General features: G+C 39.9%; 1 protein-coding gene across 1 annotated transcript; it reads right to left on the reverse strand.

Annotated features, from left to right (window-relative positions):
• Window positions 1-3,475: 3,475 nt before the first annotated feature.
• On the reverse strand, window positions 3,476-9,250 carry synj2bp (synaptojanin 2 binding protein). Its single transcript, XM_035403384.1, has 4 exons — window positions 8,696-9,250; window positions 6,472-6,608; window positions 5,355-5,447; window positions 3,476-4,540 (listed from the first exon to the last, which is right to left on the reverse strand). The coding sequence occupies exons 1-4, from the start codon at window positions 8,757-8,759 to the stop codon at window positions 4,397-4,399; spliced, it is 438 nt and encodes a 145-aa protein (XP_035259275.1). The 5' UTR covers window positions 8,760-9,250; the 3' UTR covers window positions 3,476-4,396.
• Window positions 9,251-9,667: the final 417 nt, after the last annotated feature.

Below are 9,667 nucleotides of genomic sequence, written 5' to 3' on the forward strand. Positions count from 1 at the left end.
CTGCTTCAATACTTGGAGTGCATAGTCATGAGTGTTGCCCACTGATGTCCACAGACAAAAGGCACAATTTTTGTCCTGATTTTTAGAACATCATTTACTCCCCACCTGCTGTGATGCGATTGCTTTTATTGTTTGGAAATTACTCATGTTTTTAAAAAAGTAATTAAATTAACTGGAGAGAGAGACATGTGCATTCTTGTGCCTGACTCTTAAGGTTTAAGAATATAAAGCTGTCACCATGTCCTCAATGGAAATATGATGGCAGCTTTAAAGCTGTCATATAACAATAGGTCAGGCAAGCAATACTGCTTTGCTTGATTTTACATCCCAGGGAACACTTCTTGTCATTTACAATGCATTCCTGTGATGAGCTGATAAAATGTTTAGGGAACCAATGGGAGACTAGTATCATAATAATGGAATGTATGTATCTCCTCATTCCATAACAAATTAAATTACATAACAGTCGTCAAAAACAAAAAGTATCCTCTGTTGTCCATCAAAAGAAATTTAAATTACATTTTGATCTCAAAGAACAACTCAATTTGACACAGTCACTCCAAAAGCTTTCAGTGAATTAAGTCTTCCATCTTTTTTTTCTCCATGTGACCTTCAAACGGCATCCCTCTGTACAGATGGACTGCATCATTGACTGGATGTATTGATTTTTATAAGACACTGGAGCGCACACATCTGCTTGCAGAGCAGATTGCCTCCAGAGGACTGGAGGGAGAAAGGACCCACGGTTCTGCATGGCCTCATTACAAACACCCCTGCACCTCGGTGAGCTCATAAATCTATTAAGAAGTCTGATCAGAGGCTACGCGGCTTGACGTATTTCACAGGTATCAACTTTCACCAGGCAAGCCAAGACTTAAGGGTCAGGATCATTGCCCAAGCGTTGAGCCACCGTGGGCCACCTATGTGTTGAACTCAAGATGTAGCAAAGTTACGTAACTCAATGTTTCCCTTAGCGAGAGGCTGTTGTTCTGGCATTGGGCTACAGGGAGAAGACTTTCACAGCTATGGTTTCGGTCATGCTCATCGGAACATTGGAAATGACAAGCACCAGTGCCACTTCAGTGCCAGCAAGGAGAGAAGCATTAGTTGCCCATTAAAAGCCATCTTAAGAGACCAACACCAGTGGTGTGGGAAATGCTAATAACCGATCGATTCCTACTCTTTTTTTAATGCGTAGGAAATATAGTCTAAGAATAGAATCTTTATTAAGCAGCTACAGATTTTCCACTGTAAATTGTTTTTGGCATTGTGCTAGCATTCTGGACATGTTCTGGAAGGACAATGGGGGGAATTGTGAGCCAGTTGTCATAGGGGGTAGAGTACATACAGCCTTCATTCATGCCACCATAGTAAAATTATATATTTGTTTATTTACATATTATTACTCTCCTCATGTTTAGTTGATACAAAAGGTGAGTTCATATTATGATGTCATATCACGTCATTATGATGTCAGAATGATGTCATTTAAATGCTAACACCTAAGGAGTGTGGAAGTTATCAGTTTATGCAAAACACACCTGCTTGTATTGAAGAACACTATTTGAAGAGCCAAAACACCCAGCCACTGATAGTATAAGAGTAAAAGTGTTGGAAACATGGAAACCTTTTGATCAAGCATTTGTTTTCAGTCTGGTAGGACTGAACTGGCATGTCAGGATGTAGATGAGGTCCACACTTTTTAAGAAAGTGTGCCAAATCACATCAAGAAGTTTCTCACAAAGCAAAAACACAGGAACACGTTTTTGTTTTCAACATTGTCAGGTTTATTGTTGATTGCTTTTTAAGTTTGTAAAAATAACTTCATTTTAAGGCAAGAATTTACACATATTTCTCATACTAATATTTAGGACACAGACAGACATAAAAGCTGTATACACAACAGTTACATAGACTTGGTTTCCTTTTGTGTGTTTATATTTTATGTAATTTGATAGAAGACTAGTTTTCCATTGTTTAAGAGTCTGACATTCTTACCTCACTGGCTCTCTCTTTCTTTGGCATATGCACAGCGTAACGTTTCCATCTACTTAACAGAATAACAAACCCTGCTCCATCTTCAGGCTTTGTCCTGTCCACACAGTGAACCAGAACTGGAAACTGTGTGCAATAATTTCAGTTATATCAGAGAACGTAAATCACCCTCTTCCTGTGTGACAGGCCTGAATGTAAAACGGCTAACTGCTTGTTTCCCCGGTACCTTCCCATCCTCAGAAATGGCATCATTGGCCTTCACTTCAATCAGCTACTGCACCTCTCTGAATATCCAATGCTGTTGAAGAGCTGATTTAATGAAGCTTTTTGAGGTTGAAGAAATCACACATATTTATATGTATATGCAAATTAAGGCAACACCAACGCCACATGGATTACAATTCCAATTTAAGGCTCTCATTTTATTGAATGTGATCGAGCCACAGTGCATATTACCGTGGATAATGTCTTCTTGTCCCTTTCTTTATGGTCCAACAAGGACAACACACATTAAAGACAAACATTACAATGCCGCACTTAGAATTGAAGTTGTTTAGGTGGAAAATATGTTTTAAAAAAAGAAGAAAAAAATCAACAACTTCACACATGCAATTTTATAATTTCAACTGTTAGTGACAACTTGCCATTCCCTTTCACAACCCAACCGACTAACGTGCTTATGCACGCATGCATGCACACACACACACATTCCATTTTTATTTGCATGGGCAAACTACAAACACATGTCAGCATCCTGTGCCTATCTCCACTTTCAAGATTACCATTTTACAGTTCATTGCACATTTTAATTGAACTGAAAATCCTGCTAGAAATTCACAGTAAAGCTCAACAGACCAACAAGCTTTAATAATGGTAGTTATTACAGTGCCGTGATTTAACAGTTAATCTCCGATATGTCCAAAATATCATTACATCAACCCCAGTGTAATTCCTTAGATTCTTTGGGATGTCAACCACATGTCTACAAACTCCGACAAGCCAATCAGGCACATTGATGGAGGAAGACAAATCACGGAGTATCAGATTGTGTGAATTTATCTACAATTACCTAAATTGAGAACAGTGATTTGTGCATAAGGCATAGAATTTCAACCTGAATCTGACCCAAAAAATACACTGGTCACATTGCATACACACTGATTATTATCAAGTGTTAAAAACTCTATGATGATATGTCTCATATCAAGACATCGCTTAATGACAACAGACAAAACTATACAGGATGACTTATTTCTAGATACATGCAGAGAGAGAAAAACCTTCCAACAGGGAAACCTAAATCCAACGCAAATTTGTTGTGCAAAGTGTTGACTTAAAAAAACCTGTGGACTGTTAAAGGCCTTCGCCTTCGCCCCCCCCCCCCCCCCCCCCCCCCGACCCCCCCAGAGTGCATCTCGGCAAACAAATCACCAGGTAGCAAGGACAGGTGATCAAGACAAGGACTCAAACAGCTTACCGGTCATGCATATTTAGAATTTTTTTTCCCACTTGCCTGAAATCAGTTCAGTTTTACTTGTCAAGTACATATATGCATTTCGTTTCCAAAGCCTGCTGTCACTGATATGGTTGGAAAAAATAAAATGTATAAACTAGGTTTTTATAATATATTAGAAGTTGTAATGCAAGCACAAAAACAACAACAAAAAAAAAAAAAACACTGAGAAACTACTAAGCCAATCTCTACATAACGTTAAAATCCCCTTTATCTTTACCCAGGTGTCTAATGAACCCCTTCAAAACAACCGTTCACACTGACCCTTGCAGAAAGCAACACAACGGGCAAAGTTTTTGACTGTTTGCACATAATTTTACACCTTTTCATGGGGAAATACAGCACTAGAAACAAAAATAAACACAAAATGTAAAGAGCTTCTGTGCAGAACACCAGACAAAAAGCTGCAAGTTCAAAACTCACCACGGAACACATCTGCTGAGGAGAATTCGAACTGAGTTCCAGAACACACTCCAACTGACACAGAAAACTGGAGTGGAAATGCTGAGTCCTGATTTTCTGAGCCCCTTTTCCTGTTGACCCCGCTCCAAATATTCCCCAGAGACACACAACTACCCAGCCTGTATAAAGACCTTTCACGGAAAGAGGACATGTGTTGTCTCTCTTATTTTCTCAAATCTTTAACCTTACTCCTACCATTTGCAAGGTAAAATAAACACTTTAAAAAAAAATATGAGTTAAGCAGCTATGATTATCACAACATTATTAATTATATAATAATAATAATAATAATAATATGAACAACAGTGACGTAAGGAAAAATGGCTTGGTTTGTTTCAACTCTCTTTTTTTTGGCCCTAAGCAAAATTATTCTGCCTTTTTTTTTTGTCCATAAAAAAAAGGGAATGAAGAGGGAGGGGATATGTACTAACGCTTCCACATAGAGTGTCGGAAGCGTATGTAGATCGCCGCGATCACGGCGGTTGCCAGGACGAAACCCACTCCAATGGCGAAGGCAGATGATTCGTTGTCAGGCCGGGGTTTCGAGGGACTGATCATGGGCGCCATGCCCTGTACAAGAGAAAGACACGGGAGGAGGCTGAATGGGAGATGCCTTCTACCTCACTCCCCAAATATTTCCAATGTCTCTGTACCCTAGATGACCAGTGCTTTCAACAGGGTGACCTGAAGTGCCCCATAGGTCACACACTAACATGTCCCTGGGAATAAGGCCAACAATAAGGCTTCTAGAACCAAAATCATTGGCTGCACTATTTTTTATTGCGTCATGTTTGTTTTTTTATTATTTTTTAGTTTTATCTGACCTTTCATATATCCGCTTCCCCTCTGGTTCCATTAAGGCAGATTACGCTGAATTTAACTGTACAGGCACGAATTGTTTTGCACATCATTTACTGAATATAACATCAGGAAAAAGGTGTGCAGTGTTTTTCCACTGTGAAATTATTATTAAATTCTTGTTACTATTTCATCATCCACGACTCTGTAATTGCCTGGTACGCTCACATTATACACTCAAGACACTGGGCCAAACCTTGGGACCTATGGACAACTCCTAAGTAAATGTATTAAATTCTACTAAATAAATCTTAGAAGCCTTCCTGAACCCTTACACTGGCGCTCTTCCCCAATTATTGTGCTGCACACTTAACCCTTTAAAAATTAGTGTTTTTCAAAATTCAGTGTTCTAGAACTCCATTGCTTCCAATTACCGGTAGTGATCGTTACATCAGCATTAGAATGTTCAGTTGCGAACATTCTAAATCACATATTTACATATATTACATCTTCAAGATTGTGATGTCATGCCCGAGGTCCGGGCCCCCAGTTCTAACACGCCCATAGCCGCTGCAGACACACCCACCTTCAGCACTAGGAGCCGCACGTCTTCACCAGCCGTTCGGAAGAGGTCCACCGCGTCGCTGTGCGACAGGTTCTCCAGCTTATGCCCATTAATCTGTGCAACAGAATGGCCGCTTTATTTATCATGCAAATTTACAGCTGGTACAGAGGAGAAAAAAAAAACCAAACTCACAAATCTGCTCAGACATGACAGAGAACAGTTCTGAGACCCCGTGGAGCACACATTGAAGAAACCTGTATCTCCATCTACAGGAAATTAGTTATTCCTTTTCCATTATTTTGTTCCATTAATAGGGAAGCCTTCCATTTCCCAAAGTCCTCAGTATAATGCAATCAAAGTTAATTTCCCCCTAAATCTGTCACCTATTAAATGATCTCCACAAACCCACCCCTCCCCTTGTATTTCCCAGTGGTCCTGTAACTGTCCTTCCTCCTCCTCCTCCTCCTCCTCCTCCTACTCTTAGCTGTAGTTGGTGGGTGACAAGGCCCTTGCTTGTTACACGCGTACACAATGAAAAAGCCTCCCATCTCAGCTTAGAAGTAAGCAGTCATTACCAATTTTGAATCTAAAGCTTTTTGAGGGAGCACGCAACGAAAGTGAAGTCTTGCTATAGGAAAAATGGCAATAACAGCTGTCTACTGGCTAGCACAGGACTATCTCTGATGAGGTTCCATATACACCCATGTCACAAGAAAAACATTTTAAATGAGAAAATCCAGTAAATTAACAATGAAGTATTGCACCTAAAACCTTATTTTCTACAAGGCATGAATGATCCTTGTGTTGCTCAATATCAATATCAATTTAGTCGTTAAAATCCAACTGAATGAAACGGAATCCTTAAATGAAATCAAGTATGAAACTTCACAGTATTGTTGGAACCTGTGGGTGGTATGTGCCAATTTCTATGCCAATATATCAAATGACTCCTTAGACTCTGGGTTTAGCAGCTTGCAACTACTAAGATTATTACCTTGTTGACACTTCCTGCGCTAACTATGTTCACCAGACACGAAAGTGCTCTTGCCAATTTTCCCGAAACGCCATATTGTAAATTTGCTACTGTTTTCAAGCACCTTATAATTTCCAAAAAAAGCAAACCCTGACAGCCCCTTACCTCCAGGATCTTGTCACCCTCTTGCAGTCTTCCATCCAGTGCAGCTGCTCCATTCTCCTTAATTTTGGCTACATAGATCCCAGTGTCATTCAGCACGCACTGCTGGTCTGCACCTCCCACAATGTTGAACCCTAGGCCTTAAAACGCAGATGCAGAGCTTGTTATGGCTGTAAACGACTAATTATTGTAACTTATTGAATTAACTTAATTAGTTGTTGGGTGTACTGGATGTCTTACAAATATTCACACAGAATGAATAAATTAAAAAGGCACAACTCAATTCATGTACAATCCAAATTTTTCATGAAAAAATATTATAGAATCACATACAGTATTAAAAATAACACAAGAGACTCAAACCGGAGACTCTTGTTGATCCTTTCTTGTAAAGCACCTGGTAATACTGGTAATTTCCCTGTAGAAGGTATCGAAAGATACAACCATTACTATCCAAATGCACTATCTGATTTACTTTACTCAATATTTAACTAGATGAAGAAACTTTGACCTCTGCTCTCTGTGAAATGTTTCCAGGGTGACATCAAAACTGGGTGCTCATAACATCAGTCAGGTATTCATTGCACTTCTGAAATGTCTGTAGACCCACAGGCCAAGCATCAGCTGATGGCTAGCCTTATGGGGCCACAATACCAGCATTCAAGGTACTCAGCCCCCTGTTAGCTTGTACAACCCTGCATATATAATCACTTGCAGGCTCAGTCCTAGTGCAAGAACTGTAGAACAAGCAGGTTTTGCTAGGGTATCAGAATAACACGGACGAGAACCCTGTGCCCGAGGGTCTACTGACATGCCATACTGCTATCATATGTCTATTACTGTATGTGTCAACCAGTCAGCCAGGTCTATCATTGTTGATACAGGAGCAATCGCGTGTTTGTGGCGATTACATCATACTGTAGCGCCAGCAGATCGTCAGAACCATATGCAAATATCTAAAATATCTGCCATGGCAAACATAGCTATTTTGGCCCATCGATAACAAGCATAAAAACTGAAACAATATTTTAAAACCACGAAAAGTGAACAATCCATTTAACTGCAAAAGCGAAGTCAGCAATCTGCAACTAACAAACCAGACTAAACAGCGACATCAGATTTAGACGCATCATATTTTGAGAACTCATATTTCTAACGTTAAAACCAGCTGCCAGATAAATCGGAGAGCAGCACTCCCGTATCATCATGACTAATCCAATAATTCGGAGCCATTATATCGGGTAGCGCTGAGTTCAAAGGTTGCACATACTGTAACACTAACAGTGGTTGGGCAGTAACAACGTATTTGAAAAGGACTCATCCACAGTAGTTCGTCGCGAGCTAGTTAGTTAATTCCAGCACCATGCCCACATGCATTCGACCTAGAATTAGTCATCATCAAGTATCAAGTACAACCGAGCAATGTGAATTGCCCACGAGAGTGACTGGCTGACCGTGTTAACGAATTACAAGTTACTTATCAGCACAGCGTTAGCCTATCTGGCAAACACTCGTAACACAAATTACTTTCACTTTCATAGTGTGTCGGCTGACAAACTATGTGCTATACACAGTAAGCTTGCAAACATGAAAATACATTTAACTATTCGTCACAATATTCATCATCTGGCAACACTGCCCTCAAGCTCAGTAGTACTTTGCACTAAAATTACTATCCTATTTAACGGAACATTTTGTTAAAGAAATATGTTCCGCCTTAAGTTACAAAATGCAGCTAGCTAGCTTGGTGATGACGTTAATAGGCTACGAGGACAACCTGACATTGCAAAATTTTGAATGAAGAGAAATGTTCACTTTTCATATTCCACTCAGTGTGAAAACATACAACGTTGGCTAGTCTGCTAAAAGTGAAGATTCTATTCAGAAGTGAAGTGGTTAGCAAACTAGTAAGCAACATACAGCATGAGGTTCAATGCACTCCCAAATATGGGTAGCTAACATAAGCATATGTCTATCATTACAAAGACGTCGCGTTATGTCGTTGTTTCCCTACCCTGAAATATTAATGGTGTCTTGCCAGCTAACAAGTTTTCCAGCCATTTACGCAGATAATCACTGCGGGAGGTCCGATCAGCAAGTTCGCAGGCCCCATGGTGGCAGTAGCTCCTAGCTAGTTGGTAACGTTAAGTTCAACGCGGATGAGCTATATATATCTAGCTCGTCGTGTGGTTGTACAGAGTAGGCTAAAAAAATCATATCGTCTTACCTGCTGGTCCTCTTTTCAATGTGATCTCTGTTGCAGTGGGTGCGCCGTGTATAATCCCGTTCATAATGACCAAGAAATTAACTCTATACACAAATAATGTTTTCAGAAAACTGAGCTGAAGGTGAATTACTTGTGCAGCTTCTTGTCCCGCATCCCGCAGTAGCCCATGGGAAATGTCGTTTTACTGCCCTCTAATGGGACAAAAGTTTTCCCCAGAATGCTCTTGACTCGCGATCCAACGTGACACGTCACGTAGTCACACGGTATACTGCAAACAAATATAGGGATTTTGTTGGGTTTAAAACATTCAATCGAGGTTCATTGTTGCAACTGATGTCTTCCGTTCTAGACCATCCGATTTTCCATCTGTGCGCTAAATCTGGTCTTTTCTTGCTTTGCCAATGTCTACCTTGCCAAAAAAGGAATCCATTTGGCAACAAAACAGATCAACTCCTGTTCCAAGAGTGCATGCTGCAATCCAACTGTGGAAGCACAAAGCCACAGTCTCAGCTATTATAATGCAATTATGGCCCGCAAAACTGTAACTTCTGAGACAAACGGGTAATATTAGACCACTTTAGGTTGATAGGCGGGCCTGTGTTGACCAATCTCCGCTCAGATCTACATCATGTGTTCTAAACTGAAACCATCATATGACTAATCTTGATCCTCATGATTATTGAAACATCTGTTAAGAGTCACTGTGGAAACTTTTAATTACGTTTTAACATTTTCAGTAAAATATTATTTTCATAATGGAAACTATATGTCCCTGAATTTGGCTGTTGTTCAAACAAAGGTGAGATTATTAACAGAAAAGCACACCACTGTTGCAAAAAAGAGCTAATTTTACCAGGTGCTTTCAGTTTCTATTCAAGGGGAGGGGAATAATCTTGTCAATACAGAGAATCTACGGGTTCTGTATAACATATTTTATAAAATGTGGGCAAAATTACCTTTCATTTTGTTTTA

The sequence above is a fragment of the Anguilla anguilla genome, chromosome 1 (assembly GCF_013347855.1).
Source record: "Anguilla anguilla isolate fAngAng1 chromosome 1, fAngAng1.pri, whole genome shotgun sequence".
Classification (NCBI taxonomy): Eukaryota; Metazoa; Chordata; class Actinopteri; order Anguilliformes; family Anguillidae; genus Anguilla; species Anguilla anguilla.

Coding starts and splice junctions, on each gene's coding strand:
- synj2bp (XM_035403384.1), bottom strand. CDS start 8,759: ATGAACGGGATTATACACGGCGCACCCACTGCAACAGAGATCACATTG. Junction 6,609..8,695: donor ATTGAAAAGAGGACCAGCAG/GTAAGACGATAT, acceptor CTGCGTTTTAAG/GCCTAGGGTTCAACATTGTG. Junction 5,448..6,471: donor AGGGTGACAAGATCCTGGAG/GTAAGGGGCTGT, acceptor TCTGTTGCACAG/ATTAATGGGCATAAGCTGGA.